The sequence below is a fragment of the Triturus cristatus genome, chromosome 7, assembly GCF_964204655.1.
Source record: "Triturus cristatus chromosome 7, aTriCri1.1, whole genome shotgun sequence".
Lineage (NCBI taxonomy): Eukaryota > Metazoa > Chordata > Amphibia > Caudata > Salamandridae > Triturus > Triturus cristatus.
The window spans coordinates 1,276,850,008-1,276,869,715 of NC_140590.1; the positions used below are offsets into that span (position 1 = coordinate 1,276,850,008).

At 48.1% G+C, this 19,708-nt stretch overlaps 1 protein-coding gene across 4 annotated transcripts in view; it reads right to left on the reverse strand.

Annotated features, from left to right (window-relative positions):
- Positions 1-3,616: 3,616 nt before the first annotated feature.
- The window catches only part of LOC146811816 (kinesin-like protein KIF22-A), a 58,359-nt gene continuing 42,267 nt past the window's right edge, over positions 3,617-19,708 (reverse strand). Inside the window, exons 3-5 of one of the 4 annotated variants that reach the window (XR_014966783.1) lie at positions 5,804-6,013; positions 4,930-5,391; positions 3,617-4,703 (exon numbers count right to left, since the gene is read on the reverse strand). Coding sequence is in view for 2 of the 4 variants with exons in the window: in XM_085618811.1 (XP_085474937.1) it covers positions 5,332-5,391; positions 5,804-6,013 (270 nt within the window). In the remaining 2 variants the exon portion in view is untranslated. Of the gene's footprint in view, positions 5,392-5,803; positions 6,014-19,708 lie in introns of all 4 variants that reach the window. The other 3 variants (XM_085618811.1, XR_014966784.1, XM_085618812.1) reach the window with 3 other exon arrangements.

Below are 19,708 nucleotides of genomic sequence, written 5' to 3' on the forward strand. Positions count from 1 at the left end.
AATATCTAATCAGGGGGTCTATGGTTTAGAAAATTAAACAGTGTGAATAAACAGAGAAGCACATTGAAACATTTTAAACGTTCTGTAAATGGTAAGAAATTTGAAACAATAAAAAAAATAAGTTGGTATAATCAGATTGGTTTATGGGAAAAGTTCAAGTGCACCAAACAGATCATAAGGCATGGATGGTGGGCAGCCCAAGTTGCATTCAAAAAAAGCTTCCATCTTCCCACTGAAAATCTGTAAATTAAATATTGTGCATTGTTTTGTAGTTCAAATTACCAAAATTGATTTGGCCACATTCTGATAATGACTGCTAACAATGTGGCATATCCTATCACGAACATGTCAGGAAAATGCCACAGACGCGGCATTAGCTCTGGAAACTGGCATTACATCCAATGGAGCTTGGACTCTATGCAGAATTTAGCAATGGGTAAGGCACAAGGTCATCCGTCTGGTAATGAGGGCCTTTAGCAGTTAGACTGAAAGCAGGGACACTAGACTGCAGATTAAGAAGTGCAAAAAACAAAGGCAAGACAGCAGGCATTTTTCTTCTATTCACCCAGGTCCTGGAACATACCTCTAGCAATCTGAACCACCCCCAACCTAATACAGCTCCAATTTAGGACCGAGATTTAAAAAAACACTGCGTAACAATGCATTAACCATACCCAATCCAGCTCATCCCCTCATTTAATATATCACTGGAAAAAACCAAAGGTTACAAGGACATTATAGTTAGGGTCAGACGTTACTCCTACAAAACCAAACACTTTCAGCCGTTTATAGTTACCCAAGTGAACTATAGATCACGCCCCAGCAATGCAGTGAGGACATCATCAAGTGACTGTTTACAAATGTTATGAGTGTTAAATATATATACTAAGGTGTATTGGTGACTCGTGGGTGCATGAGCATATGGATGACTGAGTGGGTGCATGACTGACTGTATAAGTGAGTGCTTAGGTGTCTCAGTGAATGTATAGGTGAGTGACTGATTGTGTAAATGAGTATCTGTCTGAGTTGATGTCTGAGTGGGTGTACAAGTTGTGTTAGTGGGTACATGACAGGCTATAAGGAAGATTGGTTGTCTGACTACCTCTATGGTTGTCCGGGAAGGGGGGGGGGGGGTAGGTGCATGGATGAGTGAGAGGGTGAGTATGTGGCTGTATGGGGTACTGTGTGCATATCTCAGAAGCTGTATGGGTGTGTGAGTGTCTGTATGGCTGTGTCAGTGGTTGAGTGCATCTGTCAGTATGGGTGAGTAACTGGGTATGTGAAAGGCAGCATAGGTGAGTGACAGGGTATATGAGTGACTGTATGCGTGAGTGACTAGGCGTGAGTTAAAATGAGTGGCTATATCGAGGAGTGTGTGCCTATGTCACTAACTGTATACGTGAGTGAGTAGGTGGGAAAATGACCTTATTGCGGTCAAAACACCGCAATACATTTGCATCGCTGCTGTTACAACGACTTGCGCTGGACGGCGCTATAGACTAAGGAATAGTGTGATTTACTATTCCAACACCTTCCCTACTGTACATAGGCTGGAGTTGGTATAGTAAATCATACTATTCCTAAGTCCAGCGCAAGACGTAACGACTTGCGTTGTAAAAACAGCGATGTAATGTACCGCGATCAAACATCCGAGTAGGTGTTACTATTTGTATGAGTGGGGTGTGTGTGTAACTGTTTGGGTGAGTAAGTGGCTGTATGGGTGAGTGTCTAGGTGTGTGAGTAGTTTTATGGCTGACTCACTCAGTGTGTGAGTGCCTGTATGGGTGTATCAGTGGATATGTCAATGGCTGTATGAGTGGCAGTATGGGTGAGCAAGTGGATGTGTGTAGATCTAAGAATCAGTGAGTGGGTGTGTAAGTACTGGTAAGGCTCTTAATGGGTGTGGCAGTGGGTGTATAAAAGATTCCATAAGGGTGTGAGTGGGTCAAAGATGCTGTAGATGAGGTCATTGGATAGGTCATCAGTGATGTCACTGACCACGTCATGAGTGATGGAATATGTGAGGTCATGAGAAGTGCATTGCAGGGGACGCCAGTAAGTTAACTCGGGTAACTATAACTGCTGATTTGCTATGGTTTTGTATGAGTAAAATCTGACCAACTATAACGTCCCTGTAACCTTTGTTTTTTTAAGTGAATGTTTAAGGTTTAACTATCAGTCATGTTTGCAGAGTGGTGGAGAATTGGGGGTGGGCCTTTGACCAGCTCTCAGGAATTCCGCTGCTTGGACTTACAGGAGGTACTAGGACGGCTTCTATGCCCCCAAGGTCTCCAGAGGGACTTAATCTCCCAACTAGTAATGCACTGGGAGGCATCCCAGGGCCCAGCCATGTCTTTTTTCTAAAAAGGGGGGGGGGGGGGGGGGAGGGGTCCCCGAGGGGCCCCCATCCCGGGCCATTACCTGCCCTGGGAACCCCATCCCTGAGGGCATGGCCTCTTTGGGGATGGCGCAGGGAGCATGAAGGCCCCACGGTTCCGGTTGGTTGCCACCTCCTGTGGGAGCTGGCATTGTTTTTTACGCCCAGGGAGCTGCTGACATGCATAAAAATAGAGCCCTAGAACTAAGAAAAAGCATTTTTGGGCCCCCTTTTTCTCAGCCCCCACTTGACGGATCATCTTGAAATTTAAGACCGGAACGGAAGTGAGCAGGAGTTTGGAAAATTGTGACATTGTCAAATTAAAGTTATTGGCTAATCAAAAACTGCTTTTTAATAGAAATCCGGTCTTAACAAGAACTACAAAGGGGGGGGGGGGGGGGGATGCCTTTCAGCCCTTTCTTCATGAGCATCTTCTCCAGGTTCAGCAGCACAGCAGTGTCCAGACCTTCAGTCTTCAAATAAGTGCTGGGAGGAAGAGTGTCAAGATTAGCCTCAATAATGAAAACTATGAAGTAACTATAGCAGAGTTAATTACTGGCAGCCATGGGGTGGGGAAGACCATGCTCACCTCACCACGCGAGTCCTTTGTATACCAGTAAGGGGATTAGAGAAGACTGCTAGTGCAAGAGTCCCAAAGATCTCACATCTTTTGAATACTGTCAGTGGAAGAACTGGGACATCCACTGAATGATCCCAATACTTTTTTCATTTTATGTGCGTCAGAAATGAAAAAACTGTTCCATGGAAAACTGAGGAAGAATAGAACAGCTATCTATTTTGTGAAAAGATTGAAAAGATTGCGAGGAGCATGAACGTGTTTTATATATGGTGGTCTGCTGATGTGGGGTGCTAGTGTGACTCTTTTGGGGATGAAGCGAACATTGCAGTGGTAGGTAATGGAGGCAGATTGGGGATCTGTGTTCACATCAGCGACGAGAACTACTTACCATACTACTACACATCCCAAGTGCCTGTCCCGCAACATCCCCCAATCTTTACTGACATGCTGGACAGCGTCCTTTAGGTTGGGTAGATGGAGGACGCCACATCAACAAAAAAAAAAAAAGTGGCAAAGCAAATAAATCTGGTCTTGGTAATTTAGTTTGGTTATTTAGTTGGAACTCGACACCCATCTCTCCCTTCCTACCTCGAAAAACACAAGCTACTACATAAACCTAGCAGGCTCATGCTTGTTATAAAAAAACAAATACACACACATACACCTGACATGCAATTTTAATATTACAGTAATGTTGTTTCGTAGCAGACAGGAGTGCTTAGAAGAATAAAAACCTTTAATTTTAACACACATCACAGTAATATTAGTGACAAAAGATGTACTATGGACATTAAATCACTGTCCTAAAAAAAAAAAAAAAATGCAAAAATGACGAAAATGTTGAGGAAATGCCCTGGCCGAACAAAGCAGAGACCATGCACTGATTAACAGACTTTCCGAAAATATCCATTGACCTCTTAAAGACACAGGCTCTATTAGAGGGAGCAATCCTTTTGCAGACAGGTGTATTTTTAAATTCAATACAGGCAATTGTGACCTCCGATACACAAAACTTCAATAGTGTCACAAAAGAATAAATACACCTCTAGGTGACCTGGGTAAAATTCATGCTCTGGACAAAAAAAACGTTCCACGTTCCAGTCGTGTGCATTTGTTCAAAACAATACTTTCAGGGATGTGTAGTGCATTACTTGAACTGATTTAAATTGGAGTAAACCCTGGAAACAACGATCACCAATTCTGGGACTACAGTAAGCGCTACCTGGTGACCGTGCACATTAGGTACCTATAACATACAGATCAAAATATTACTGGAGCTTGATCAAAAACCTTCCAAAAACACACTAGGCTGCTCACAAACCACAAGCAATTTCATGAACAGCAAGTTTTATGAAGAATAAGAGTTAGCACAGTTAATACAGCAGCTCGAATTATGGAAGCCTAGCCAATAATTTAAAAACAGACTTTAATATATGTAAATGAACCTAAAACTCTGGGATGAAAAACATTGCAGCCACAATATTCCAAAACCTTTTTACGCCTTACTCTGCATTCAGAGGGCCAGGACTAGTGTTCCTCACAAATAAGGCTTTAAATCTTAAAATCGTGGTAAACCATTTGGTTTTCCCTCAGAAATTGACAAAATTTAGTACACTCATTGTTGCGCCCAGATGACAGATTAGGCGGGCTTGGGGAACTCTTCACTGCTTTCCTTCAGTTTCTTCTGCTGCACGCCTGCAGAGCCAGCCTCCTGCTCCTCCCGGTGTCTCTTCATGGGTGCTAGAGCTTGCAAGCAAAAGGTCGAAAAGGTATTTGTAATAAATTCAAGGAACAGAGATAAGGGCAGGAGTTTGCCTGATGCATGGACACTGCACTTACCCCACCCGTTACTAGGAACTTCAAGTCTCCTCCCTGCCCACCCGCACACCCCCTCTCCCCTATTGCACAAAGGGTCACAACCTTGAACGTAACCATGTGTCATCTACAGAGACTGTGCACTTGGAGTTCTCACCTGACGACTGAGTAGTTTCCTGGGTGAAAGGTTTATTAATGATCTGCTTGGACTTGGCAGCAAAGTTCAGGGCTGTGAGTGTATCAAAGTAATATTTCTGTCCAGGAGCAATGTTCGTGATCATGACACTGGGCAGAGCCTCCAAGAGACTCCTTAAGAAATTGAAAGAAGGTCGTGCTCAAGTATCAACAAATAGGTTCTTAGTGACAATTGAAAGAAGTTAAGGAAAGGATAGGCCCTGCAGAAGCCTGGTTAGCTTGCTGTCCCTGTGTGGAATTCTGGGTAAGCCCTGATTTAGGGCATCAACAACTTTACTGAGAACAAAGAGGGATGAGTTGATCGCACCGCTCTCGAGACATACCCTGGTCTCCTGTGCGCCGGTTATTCTCAGAACCAGCAAGGTCAATCAAGTACAGCTTCCCAGTTAGCTGCCGGAAGGGTGAGAAACACACTCTTCTGAACCTGTGGGGAGAAGATCCAGGAACATGACCGACAAACTCGTACAAGGACAAGAAGCACAATATTCACTGGTCAATTGAGGATTGGATTCAACCAGTATGGTTTGAATTGTTCCTCTGAAAACAAGTCAAATAGTTAAATACCACATTAAACAATACAGTGTGATATGCCTCCTTAACGGATAGCTCCTTTCCAATGAATAAAAGACACGGAAAACAACTTACAAGTTAAGGTAGCTACTCTTGGTGCAGGACTACCTAGGAGTAAAAAAGGAGCAGTGTCGACTACTAGGAAAGTGAAATAATACCCACAAAAGTTAAATGGACTACACTATAATGCAGACAGCCACTGGATTGCCAAGACAGGTTAATGAAGCTTGTGTGACAAATGGGGGACATTACGCAGCTACCCTCACCTTGATGAGCAATACCTCGTGGCTGCGGCTTGAGCGGGTGTTCCGCTTTGTACAAGTCACAGTGCGGTTCTGACTGGCTGGGATGAAGAAGCTCTCAAAGTCTGAGAAACTGGTTATAATCTTCTGTGTCAGGTTCGGGATGAAGATGTTTTTGTCCTTGTCCTCACAGATGGGGAGATCCTGATGTTTAGGCTCCAATAAATCCAAAACCTGTACAAACAAGATGGGTCAATACGACTTGAGGATGGAATTTAGTACTAAAAAGAAGTCACCATTATGATTTTCATTTATGTGAAGCCTTTCTTGATCTCGCACGCCAACAATTGCCACGCAGCAGATCATTTATTTTGATTAAAGATGGTTTAAGTATAGAACATCTACAGACCAACTTGCATTTAAATCGGTCACCAATTCTAGTCCATTGGCCCTACCCTTCAATAATCGGTCACTCTGCAGAGAGCAGTTTTTGATAAGTGATATTTATCACAACATATTAAAAAGGATACATTGGCTCCCGATCAGGAAGCGTTCCTGGTTTAAGACGGTCTGGGTCACAAAGCCTTGTACCCGGAAGGACAGGCCTACAATGTATACCATGCAATCTCCCACAAGGTCCCTTCTTTTGGCTGCAACCGCACGCATACACATGAAAAACTTGGGAGGAGCCCAAGCCAATGCAGGGGGTGGGGGGGGTGGCGGGGTGGAAGAGCCCAAGCCAATGCAGGGGGGGGGGGTAGGGAGGAAGAGTCCAAGCCAATGCAGGGGGGGGGGGGGGGGAGGGAGGAAGAGCACAAGCCAATGCGGGGGGGGGGGGGGGGGGGGGGGGGGGAGGGAGGAAGAGCACAAGCCAATGCGGGGGGGGGAGCACAAGCCAATGCGGGGGGCGGGGGGGCGGGGAGAGAGCACAAGCCAATGCGGGGGGCGGGGGGGCGGGGAGAGAGCACAAGCCAATGGGGGGGGCGGGGAGAAAGCACAAGCCAATGGGGGGGGCGGGGAGAAAGCACAAGCCAATGGGGGGGGCGGGGAGAAAGCACAAGCCCATGGGGGGCGGGGGGAGCACAAGCCCATGGGGGGCGGGGGGGAGCACAAGCCCATGGGGGGCGGGGGGGGAGCACAAGCCCATGGGGGGCGGGGGGGGAGCACAAGCCCATGGGGGGCGGGGGGGGGGGGATAGCACAAGCCCATGGGGGCGGGGGGGGGGGGGGGGGGGGATAGCACAAGCCCATGGGGGCGGGGGGGAGCACAAGCCAATGGGGGCGGGGGGGGAGCACAAGCCAATGGGGGCGGGGGGGGGGGAGCACAAGCCAATGGGGGGCGGGGGGGGGAGCACAAGCCAGCGGGGGGAGCACAAGCCAGCGGGGGGCGGGGGGGAGCACAAGCCGGCGGGGGGAGCACAAGCCAGCGGGGGGAGCACAAGCTAATGCGGGTCGGGGGGAGAGGGCACAAGCCAATGCGGGGGGAGAGCACAAGCCAATGCAGGGGGGGCTGTCAGAACAGTGTCTCGGGAGGCAGAAACCAGTCAAAGCACACCAGAGGCTGTCAAGCTTTCAGGGGGTGCCTCCCAAGGTACCCTCTGGGTGCACGTATGAAAACAAGTTACTTACCTGTAACTTTGGTTCTCCAGTATTGGTACTTTTATAGATTCCCATGGCTTGTATCATTCTCCGTCGTCAGAATGGGAGTCTCGGTAAATAAAAACATAGCAGTAGGTACAAAAAAAAGGAGAAAAGGCCTAGGCCTCATCACATTTTGTAGCAAATCCACCTCTTTTTGTAAAAGAGACCAAAACAATGCAACAACAAATCAGAATAGCCTCACCACACAGAACCTTCCTGAGCGAACCTCAGATTTTCGTTGCCGTTGTGTAACAGTATAACAAAACATGCTGAAGACTGAGCTTTCCCAGGGGAGGAAAGTGGGCGCATGGGAATCTATCAAAGTTACCAATACTGGAGAACCAAAGTTACAGGTAAGTAACTTGTTTTCTTACTCCAGCATTGGAACTTTCATAGATTCCCATAGCTTGTATCAGAGTAGCTATCAGTCAGAAGCACATTTGTTCTCTCCAATGCAATAACATTTAAAGAATAAAAGCATATATACATATAATTCCATCACCAAAATGTGCCAATAACAAGAAAGGAAGGAAGGAAAGCAAAGCTCACCACTCATTGAAAGAGGTTCCTCAGGACTGCCTGGCCAACAGCCGTGTCTTCCTGTGTCGAGGCCTCCATGCAGTAATGTCTTCTGAAGGTGTGCGAGCTGCTCCAAGTTGCAGCCCTGCAGATATCTTTGATCTGGACCCCAGCAAAGAAGGCCGTAGAGGAAGCCATGGACCTTGTAGAATGTGCTCGGACTCTACCCTCCAGGGGTTTGCCCGCTGCTGAATGACAAACTTATGGCACTGGCCACCCACCGACCAATCCCCTGCTTGGACAGGGGCAAGCCCTTGCGGGGAGCGCTAAACGAAACAAACAGTTGAGAAGATTTTCAGAATTCCTTAGTACGGACCAGATAGAACATCTCTGCACATCCAGAGAGTGGAGTGCTCGTTCTGCTGGCGTAGAGGACTGAGGAAAGAAAGCCTTAAGGATCACCGGCTCATTTAAATGAAAGTCCGAAGGTACCTTAGGTATGAACCCTGGGTTAGTCCTTAGGATCACTGTAGTTTTCTTGAATTGTAGAAAAGGGTTCCTGGATTGTCAGAGCCTGTAATTGACCCATTCTTCTTGCAGAAGTGAGAGCTAGGAGAAGCGCCACCTTCCAAGAAAGGAATTTAAAATCTGCTCCATGAATCGCCTCAAAGGGGTGCTTCATCAGCTGGTTGAGAACCAAATTCAAATACCACATAGGAGGCGGAGGCCTCACTGGAAGAAAGACTCTAAACAGGCCTTTGAGGAACTGCTTGACAATCCTGGCTGACCAAAGAGAAGGTCCAGATGCAGTGCGTCTAAAGCGAGAAACTGCCGCCAAATGAACCTTTATGGATGAATGAGCCAGCCCCGCTTTAGCCAAAGAGATGAAATATGGAAGAACTTGGTGAGGTTGAGAAGAAAAAGGGTCGAAACTCTCCTGCCGACACCAGATGCAGAATCTCTTCCATTTTAAACTGTATGTCTTATTAGTAGAAGGAGCTCTGGCCTGAGAGAACACCTCCTTAATCTCCTCCGAGAGATCTAGCCCAAGAAACTCTTGCTGCTCAGGAGCCATGCTGTTCGGTGTAAGGAGAGAGGGTCCGGATGCCAGATCTGGCCCAGAGACATCGTGAGAAGGTCTGGGACCATCCGTAGCAGCCGTGGAAGGACCAGGGAGAAGAGATGAAGTTCCGTGAACCAGAACTGCCTCGGCCAAGCTGGAGCTATTAAGACCATCTTGCACGGTTCCGTTTTGATCTTCCTGAGTACTCTGGGCATCAACGAATGGGGGGGGGGGGAAAAGCGTAAAACAATGCGCCTGACCAGGCTATCGAAAGCGCACTCCCCAGCGATCCGTGATGGTGTAGCTTGCTGGCGTAAAACTGGCATTTTTAGGTAGCAAAGAAGTCTATTGAAGGTCTGCCCCACCGGTGAAAAATTTCCTGCAAGACACTCTGGTTCAGTTCCCATTCGTGGCTGACTGACGACAGCCTGCTGAGCATGTCCGCCTTTTCGTTTAGTATTCCTGGAAGATGTTCTGCCTTCAGAGATATCCTGTGAAGGATAGCCCACTTCCAAATCCTCTGGGCTTCCTGTAACAACGGAAGAGCCCTGGTGCCCCCTTCTTTGTTTATGTAGTGCATGGCTTTGGTGTTGTCTGCCAGTAACTGGCGGGAGAGGGATGATTCCACCCTCCTAGAGGGGCAAATGTGACATAACGGGCTACCCGGTACCAGCTTTCTCGACCTGGGCATCACAAAATGGAGGCTGCCAGCCACAGACACGAGTCTGCCCTCCTGCTGCTGAGCCAAGCTCGAGCAGGAGAAGTCTTGACAATAGGTTTCCTGTCACAGGGAGGTGTGACCACCTCCCAGACAGGATTTAGTGCATTGGGGCTGGGTGGGTGCACTCTGAGCGCGCTTTGATGTCTGCACTGGGGGCACATTTGGTGTCCCTGTGCATAGTCCAGCTCAAACCGGTTGCAGAAGCCATTTGCTCCTGCTCTGGTGCGAAACTGGACAAAGGACATGGGTGTAGCCACCCCTCTGTCCTGACCCTCCCATAGGTGGGTTCCCAGAGTTTGTCCCACCCCTTCCTTGGGTATAAAGTAGGAACCCCCGACCACAGGAATTTAGATTTTACCTGGACTAAACTCTGCTACAGAAACCAAGTACTTTGATGATCTGCACGACGCTGGGTGACTGTAGAATCTCCCCTGGAGTAAAGGAGTTACTTCCCTGCAAGGCAGGCACCTCAAACGCATCTGACCGGTTTGCATCTCCTGAGGACTCTGAAGATTTCTGCAACACAGGAGGTGGGTTCCCGAGGTCTGAGGTTGATCTGTGCTCTCAGAAATTCTAAGGCCCGTATCCCTTGTGGGGACAGTGCAACCCGAACCTCTGTGCACCGCGTACATTTGCAGCAGCATATGCTTTTTGGCGATCCCCGAGGCGTGCTTTGGACTACTTTTAGACCTGACCCCAAGCAGTAATTCCACCGAAGATTTCTGGCCTACACTCCACAAGTGTTCCTTGCGCTGGTATTTTGTGATTCAGCTCTAGGGCCTTTCGCAATCCCTGGTCCGTTGGCCTGTGGGTCCCTGTGAAGGTAACTTACTTTCCGTGGGCTTTCCTGGTTGCTCCAGACGTGCCCTGACTCACCATAGCTTGGAGAGTCCCTAAGACCTTGCTGGTACACAGCCAAACATCTTTTCTCTGCCCGCGTGGGTTGCAGTTGCCAAGGCTTGTTGGTGTGCAATCCAGACACTGACCACGGGAGGCGCGTGCAGTGGAAATAGCTGCTATCGGGATCTCCATTATAGCCTATGGAGAATGTTGCGGTTGAAATTACACAGATTAAAGTCACTTCTAGCAGGAGTACAAAGTTAAAACTTTAGACTTAAGCTTTTGAGGAGCCCACTACCACGAGAGTACCGAGGTACCACTGTTACCTGCCTCAGGGAAGCCGGGTGCATAGGTCGTTTTCGATGTCTGGTCGTGGGCTGATTTTCTATAGGAAAATGTTCAAAAGTGCTGCTAGCCAAAAGCGTCGATGATGCCGTGAAGATCAAAGATGTGAAGATTGTAGAGCAGAACCTGAAAGCAGAGGGGACAGAGTCTGGGTCACGGCAAAGTGACCAGGAGGTTCAAAGCAAAGAGCCCTTCGATGTCGGGTGCTTCAGGTGGCAAGTGGTGTAGCTTGGATCTGCAGCCACGGGCTCCGGGAAGCTTCAAGGAAGACCAGCTTCCGGAGGGCGACTGTCCCACGTCGGATGAGGGTCGCTGCGGTGTTAGTGTCCGGATTTGATCCACCAAGCCTTGGCAACCGCAACCCACGCAAGATGAACAAATCTTCTGCAGTACAGACCCACGAGGTCTGGTAGAGGTCTCCTTTGGGGAGACTGTAGAGCAGGCCTGGAGCAACCAGGGGAACTCTTGATTGTCGAAATAGACCTCCGCTGGAGCCCACAAGTCGAGAGACAAGGGACCGCGGGAGGCGCCAATTTGGAGTGCATAAAAGGGCACCCACTGTCCACCAGAGGGGGCTAGGGCGCTGGTCTTTGGCACAATTGCTGTAGAGTGGTTGGCTTGTAAACGGGCTAAAGCACAACTTCCCCACTGGTCAGGGTTGTGTGCTACGCAAGAGGTGGCCGGTGTCCTGGGTTATTGGGGATCTCGGCACCCATGCGGTCCATGGTGCCAAAACTCGTTGAGCACACTCACTGGCCTCTGGGATGCGCTGGAAACCCACCTCAAGGGTGCTGGAAGTCGTAGGAGCAGCGAGGTTCCAACCAGGTCACTTGCAGTGTTTCAGGTGCCTGCCAAGCAGGGGGATAACTCCTTTATCCCAAGGGAGATTTCTTCCGTCAGCTGGGCAGCAGCAAGTCGAAGGTCAAGACTGTAAAGTTAAAGATTAATCTGAAGCTCTGGGGCCACGTTATTCACCTTTATCCCCAAGATTAGGGGAGTGTCCAGAGTAGTGTCCACCAATGAGTGGTGAGGCGGGAAAGGGTGGCTACACCCTCTCCCCTTTGCGTGTTTCCCACCTGGGCGAGGGGCAGGATGCCCCTGAACCGGTTCCAAGCGGTGTATGCAGAATGAAGGCACTGCAGCTGCCTACGGGCAACTCTGAAAGGACATTCGGTGCACCCACCCTGTTCCAATCCACATTATCCTGTCTGGGGAGATGCTAGCACCTCCCTGCCACAGGAGCCCTATTGTCCAGCTGGCGAGGCTGGGGTTTTCCCCAGCAACAGCCAGCCAGGGTCGTGTAGGTAGCGGGCAGTAGCCATTTTGTGTTACTTGTGCACTTTTAAATTGGTGTCCAAATTCTACCGCTTTTCCCATATCGCCCCTCTAGCAGGGGGGAATCGTACCCTCATGCCGATGGCTGGACTGGGGGTATGATTCCTACATGTTTGACACCAAACACGATATGGTTCTGTGTAGCCATTCCCAAGTTATCGCGATAGACTTATAATGTGGTTAAGAGTATATGGTATGGCTACACTACAAACAACCCAGCAATGATTTTACGAAGGTTACAGGGAGGTCCTACTCACGTAGGGGTCCCCCCTCACACATACCTCAGCACCCTGCCTTGTAGGATTACCAAGGCCTGCCATAGGGGTGACCAATGAGAGTATATGTGTTGTAATGGGGTGGGATATAGGGTACCTATATCCCTGTAAAGGGTGCTAGCACCACCTTACCCAGACTACAGTAGTGGTCTAGTGGTGTCATTTGGTATGGCTGTCCCAGGGTGGCACAATAAGTGCTGCAGCCCTGGTAGGCCTACTGAGGGACCCATGCCCTGGGTACCTAGGGTACCATCTACAAGGGACTGTCAGGGCATCCTCAGCATCCAATTGGGTTGTACCTAGGGTACTTCACATTAGTTTTAGGGAGAAAGCAGATAGGCTGGGGTCCTGGATAGCAGGATCCCAGCCAGACTAGTCAAAAACCACTCAAATACCAGGCAAAAAGTTGGGGGCAACCATTAGTCAGATTCCACCTTCCTACATTAGGCCACTTCAGCGCAAGGCTGTCTTACACCGGAAACAGGCAATTGTTCAGCCCTTGCAAGGTGAGAAATTGAACCTGCGTAGCAGGCTGGTTGGATACTGATGCCTAGATAGCTTGACTCTGCTGAATGATCTATCCCTTGGTGGGTTGTGTGAGATTTTGCCTTGCAGTTTGCTGCTTTTTTTGTTTTTTTTGCTTCTGGAGCAAGTGACTTCTAGTTTATGTACCCATTTTATGCTTGACCATCTCCTAGATTGTTGTATCCAATGTATTGAGTAGTGTTTATTGTATTTCCTACTGCATAAACTGCTCAACTTTCCAACACGTATACTCTAATATTTAAATGTTTTGCCTTTCTTTAAACAGTTTGTGTGCAATGCAATTTAAGTGGCTGCCAAAATATTGTGATTGAGTGTGATAGCTTGTCAGAATGTATCCGTTTTAGTTTAGAGAGGATCCTTTTTAGTTTTGAGAGGTAAGGGATAACCGTATTCTTGAGCTCTTTGGCTTTGCAGTTTGGAGATTTCTATAATAATCAGTTCTATTTATATGGTTGCGCTCGTGTGACTGTACATTGCCACCTCCACTTTCACCCCTAACGTCCCTACCTAATCTCTTTTCACTACAACTAAATCTTGGGCTGGATTTTGTTTGACTATCTCGGAAACCATCGAAGGTCAAGGAATAAGGCTGAATAGTTGGAGGATTTTTTGTAATTCCTGGGTCCCTTCCTGAGTTTGACTGAAAAGTAACATAAAATACCGTTTCAGGGGTTGCTGCTGCCAACCTAAATTGTGCAGAAAGACACATGCATGGTGTGTAATATAGTCCTTCCAAAGGACCTTCAGTCTGAAGGCTCTGGAGTTTGTAAAAGATTTCAGATAAAGACTTTAAGTACAGAAGAAGCGATGCGAGCCATACTAAGCCACGATGCAGGCACAAGAAGCGTCCTTGAAACGCAGATCTGGATATTCTCCATCAAACTGAAGAGGCCTTCAGCAAAAATCAAGTATTTGATGCTAAAGAGTCTGCCTAAATAGACAAAGTAAAAGATGGTTAACTAGAGCAGTTGAAAAAACACACAAGATGGACTGATGTTGCACATTGGCAAAACATTTACCCCCAGTGTGAGAAAGTGCCATCTTTCTTGCATGGTATTCCCCCACTTTTTGCTGAATTGCTGAATGTACTTTGATTGAGTATGCCCTGGACTCCTGCCAATCAGGTGCCCAGGGCCTATGTTCCCTAAACAAAAACCTCCAAATTGGCATACCCTGGCCACCTGTCATCCCCTGGTAAATGGTACCCTAGCTACCCAGGGCCTTGTGACCAAGGAAGGCCTCTAAGGACTGCAGCACTCATTGTGCCACCCTTAGAGGCCCTGTACCCTAACACACACACTGCCCTGGCAGGTTGAGTGTCTGGGTACAAGACAAAACCGAGTTGACATGGCACACATCCCTGTGTGCCGTGCCCACCACCTACACTGCCCTGGCATTCATCAGCCACCCCTCTAGCTGGGTGCCCTATGCCAGTAGTGTGGGCACAGGAGCATGAGCCCTGTGCCCTTACAGTTCCCAGGCCCATTCCTGGGCACTATAAGTGCAGTGCTGCCATTTAAGAGTACATGGTGCTGAGAGCTCGTCAAACACGAACTCCACAGCACCATAATGGCAACACTGAAGACAAAAGTTTGGTATCCAACTTCTCAGCACATTAAACCCACACTGATGCCAGTGTGGGATTTAATGTACCAAGCACCACAGAGGGCATCTTAGAGATGACCCCTGAAACCTAACCTACAATCCACGTCTGGACTTAGAGGCTGCCACACAGCAGACATGTTGCTGGACCCCTGGGTAGGAGAGACCCTGCTCTCCTGGGCCTGCAACAATGCACATCCTGGGTGAGGTGCTAGGACTCCTCCCCCAGGATGGACAGGGGGAAGCTTCAAAGGCATGCCACCTCTGAGCTTCCCCAGGCCACTTGCAACCCCCTCTCTGGCGGGAAGCCTGGCCGGAAACCCCAAATAAAGACAGGGGATGTGCCAGCCTGCCAACCCCACCCCTCCGGTGGGGGAGGCGAGGTGAAGCACATCTCTGGGCTCTCGCCATCTTGAAGACGGGAGGCCCTACCCAATCAGGACTAGGCTACTGGCCCCCTCCCACAGGAGAGTGTCAGAATAGGGGGGTGTACCCACCCCAGGACAGGGACCCATTGGTCCCTGCCCTTTACCGACCTGTAACTCCCCTAAATCTAGTATTTAGGGGCACCCTGAACCTTCCTTCCTCAGATTCCAAAATACAAAGAAGAGCAATTAGAAAGAAGACCTGCCATGCAGCTGCTAAAAGACAGACACCAACTGCTTTGGCCCCAGCCCTACCAACCTGTCGACCCTCGAACCTGCTCCTGCTACATCCCTGCACCTCTTGTGGCCAGCAACCTCAAACCCCGGAGGACCGGACTACCTTTTGGCTCTAAGCACCTGGGACTCCCATGAGCACAGGCTCTGCTCAAAATCAGCTTCTAATCCCTGGCATCAGCCCGGAATCGCGAACCCTGCACACACTGCACCCGCCAAGCCTGGCCTGTCCCGGAGTGAACAAAGACCACGAGGACGACCCCCCGGCGACTGACCCAGAGTCCGGCACCCAAGGACTTCCCGACGCTCCTGACACCTGCAGCCTCAGAACCAGGTAACCCCCCCCCCCCCAACCACGATCAGAGGGTAAGATTTCCCACCACACGAAAGGCACCCCTGCACCCCGCAGCACCCTGTGCCCAACTCCTGGGTACCTACCTATCCTCCAACTACCCAATTTACCTCTCGAAGTGGTGGCGGCACCTGAAGAATCTTCGTCCCAGAGCTTGCAGCCTTTTTTCAACCAGGAGCTTCCCATTGAAATCAATAGAGCGCCCGAAGGCTCAAAAGCACCCTGCACCCAGCCGCCCGAGTAGCCCTGGCAGTGTAACCTCTACACCTATCTACTTCCCCCATTTGCCCTGAGCAAGTGACCAGGAACCCAGCTTCCACAAACGCGTGGCCTTCTGGTCAGCAGCCACCAACCAAGGCCCCCCTGCCTCCCATAGGGTAACATTGGGCCTAACTCACTCTGCACCCGGCTGCCCCAACGCTGCTGAGGGTGTAACAACTGTACCTACCTGACCCTGGGAGACCCGAGTCTGTGCCCAGAACCTTAACTCTGCCAGTCGAGTACTTACCCAAAAGCCGATATCTCAATTTTCTCCATAGGGTGACAGTGACTGGTTTCTTCTGAAATTTCTTTTAAGTGTGGAGTTTCTAAAACTTAAAATATTCACCAAAAATCAGCCGAGTAACGAAAACACTAACCTGCTATTAGGAGATATTCCAGTGCTGGAACTTGGTGCCCAGCACTGACCCTGACAAATATTCACAACTGTACTTACCAGTAACACAATTTTCTTCCATAGGAAATCATTGATTGTTTTTCTGTGAAATTTCTTCTAAGTGTCGATTCTTGCAAACTTCAAATATTCTTTAAAAAAATCATGCTAACTGTAAAAACGTAATTGCTTACCTGTTTTAAATAGATGTCCCAGTACGGAGTCTAGGAGCCGAGCACTGAATTACAAAAGTAACGAGAACCTACTTTACCTGCACCTTGAATTTTCTTCCATAGGAAATCATTGACTGTTTTGCTATGAAATTTCTTCTGTCAACTTTTAAAATAGCAAAATAATTCCTAAAAATCATAACAGTAACTAAGTCTACTTTTATCACTTGTTTCCAAGAACTGTCCCAAGACTGAATCTAGGATCCAGTCCCGGAGTTACAAAAGTAATCTATTGCAAATAACTTGAAACTTCCATTGAACTCAATGCATTGTGTTTGAAATTGTGTTGCCTATTGCAACAACTTGTATCTACAAAAGCCAATTGCATATTTCAAAAGTATTTACCTAAAGCATCTCATTGTGAGAAAGTATATTTCAATACCTATTGTTGGTTCTAAAATATAACGAGCATATATATTTTTTTTTACATATAAACCATTGGCCTAGAGTTCAGTTATTGGGTGTGTGAACCTATTTGCTGACAGTGTGTACAACAAAATGATTTACACTGTCCTCGGATACTGCCTTATTGCTTGACCAAGCTACCACTTTAGAGATCAAGGTTATATCTAACTTTAACCTCTGCCAAACCACTGGGGACAGTATATACAGAGCCACTTTCTCACAGGTAACTAAAGTGATAGTCTGGTTAATATGAAAGTCTGAGACTAGGATGTGTTCTGAGCCAATTGGGCGGACGAGCCCTGGACCAGCACCTGCGCGTCATGAGTGGTACTTTACCTGAGAATACTTTTTTGGCAGTCTACGCGGCAACCCCATACACATACCTACTCCCTGCTGACGAGAGGCAACTACCTCGAAACACGTGTCCAGGGATGGCTAATGCGACACTTACTTACACTTTAAACTTTGGCACAGGCGTACCTGCCGTCGCTACTTTATGGACAAAAATTCTTTGGGGTAACACGCTGGTAGGACCAGCAGGGTGCGGCCAATCGGATTTTGTGTTCTGAGAACCACTGTTGGCGTGAAACACGGTGGAAGCTTCTTTACAACAGAGAGCCTGGATTTCACTCACCCTGCGAGCAGATGTAATAGCCACCAGGAAAGCGTCTTTCCATGTTAAATGCTGCAAGGAAGCTTTATGAGGAGCAGGCAAGATAGAAGTATTGGAATAAGCCTTTCTGGCGGCGGCAACTACAAGGGAGTCTGGTCGCGGGTCAGACAAAAGAAACAAAGGATCTTGGTCTGGGGCCTTATACTTTTTTAAAATCCTTGCGTAACCCGAGCCCACAGTGGCAGGTGTCAAAAAGGTTTTCATCACAGGCTCTAACAATCCTGGCATCAAAGGAAGAAGAGGCTTTGCAGAGGCTCGATGGTGCAGAGTTTCAAATATGATAGAAGTAGTCACCTGAGGAACAGTCATGCTTATATTCACCTTGCTGGCACTTCTACAGAGCACCTCGTTGAATGTCCCAATATCATCAACTGGGGAAACCCTGGATGGTGGCATTGACGAGATAGTTGGTGAGTAGTCTCTATACGAAGACCTTGTTGATCGGGTCGTTGAAGGTGACCTCAGTCTTCTTGGTGTATGTGATCGGCGGGACCTTGTGAGCTCTTGAGTGTGTATGCAGTCTTAAAGGAGATCTGGATCGCCTCAGGGACCTACCAGCAGACTGGCGTAAGGATTCCGTGGGAGGCGGTCTCTCAGAAGGCCTGGGTTGGATTTTCCAGTGCCTAATGTCCTCCAACCATCTTGGTGATATGTTGATAGGAGGAGACTTGTTCCTGTTAGTCGGAGAGCCCTCCAGTGTAACCTGTATAATAGTGATACAAGGAGAGGAAGAAGCATCCCTCGACGTAGAGCGCCATGATAGACGTCGGTCTTTCCAGGTCTTCAGCAGAAACAAGCAGTCTGTCTCTCGACATCTATCGTCTCAACGTCGAACCAGAGTAAGCCATCATAGAAGTCTACTGTGGCAGCGACTCTTAACAGTGGAGACCTATGAGAAGAAGCCCTCGACGTCGGTCTCTTTGACGTCGACCGCTGGTGTACATGCGGCATCTTCGACATCTACTTCAACATAGATTGTGCCCTCGATGTAGACCGCTGATAGGTCCGAGAGGGTAATCTGGAGTCTCGACGACGACCTTTGAGAAGGAGGTGGAGATAGACGTCAACCTCTGAATTGATGTCAACGGGCGCTGCGACGTCAACTGAGGTCTATCATACTTCTGGTCCGAAGCATGTCTGGACGTCTACTTACCTAGACGGTGATCTTGTCTTCGAGGTCAATCTCACCTGCATCGTTGGGTCTTGACTTAGACAACGTGCTGTGATGTTTTTTCTTACTACTAGAGTCTGGTGATTTAGTTCTTCGCATTTTTTTCTGAGAGGAGGGCTCTCTAGAGGTATGATGACTCTCTGGGCCTTTCCCCTCTCCATCAAACTGAGAAGCCTGATCTGTCTTTCAATGTCCTTGAAAGTTGAAGACCGTGGTAGCAAGTCTCTGTCGTGAGAAGGTAGGCACACGACGCAGACCGAATGAGGAACAGATTTGGCCATCTTCCCACAGGAAGGACATTTATAAAATAAAGGTGGCATTTGACTAAAAAGAATTACCATTTTGTCAGAAAAAGATTGGTAAATACAACCAGTAACAAGAAATGTCGAATAAAGTAGTTAGAGAACAAATTGACTGGAAAAAGTCAAAATCCGTTACGCTCAAGCTCCAGTTTCCTCACAGAAGGAGCCATAAAAATAAAGAACTGACCTGTCACCTGTGGTGCATGATGGGAGCAAAGGGCTCCTGGAGGCCTTAAAGGCAAGGTGCTCAGGCCTTAAAGGCGAGGTGCCAGTTTACTTTTCAGTACAAGGATGTTATTTATTTATGCAGCCTTTTTTAGGCCAATTGCCTGCTATTACCAGTTTTCCTTTATAAAAATAAAAAAGGTTATTGCAGAATATTACTGTGCATGTCCTTCTCTTACATTATATGTGTTTTTTTCATACTAGAGAAATGCATGCAACTTTGGCTTTTTAGCTTATTGGATATGTATGGGGCTGCATATTTTTATGTTATATATGTGTGTTTATTTAGTACTATGTACTCCTTTTCTAAAACACACATGTATTTTTTTGTATATGCTCCGGGTTCCCGCACGTGGGCGGAGATAATTCAGTGC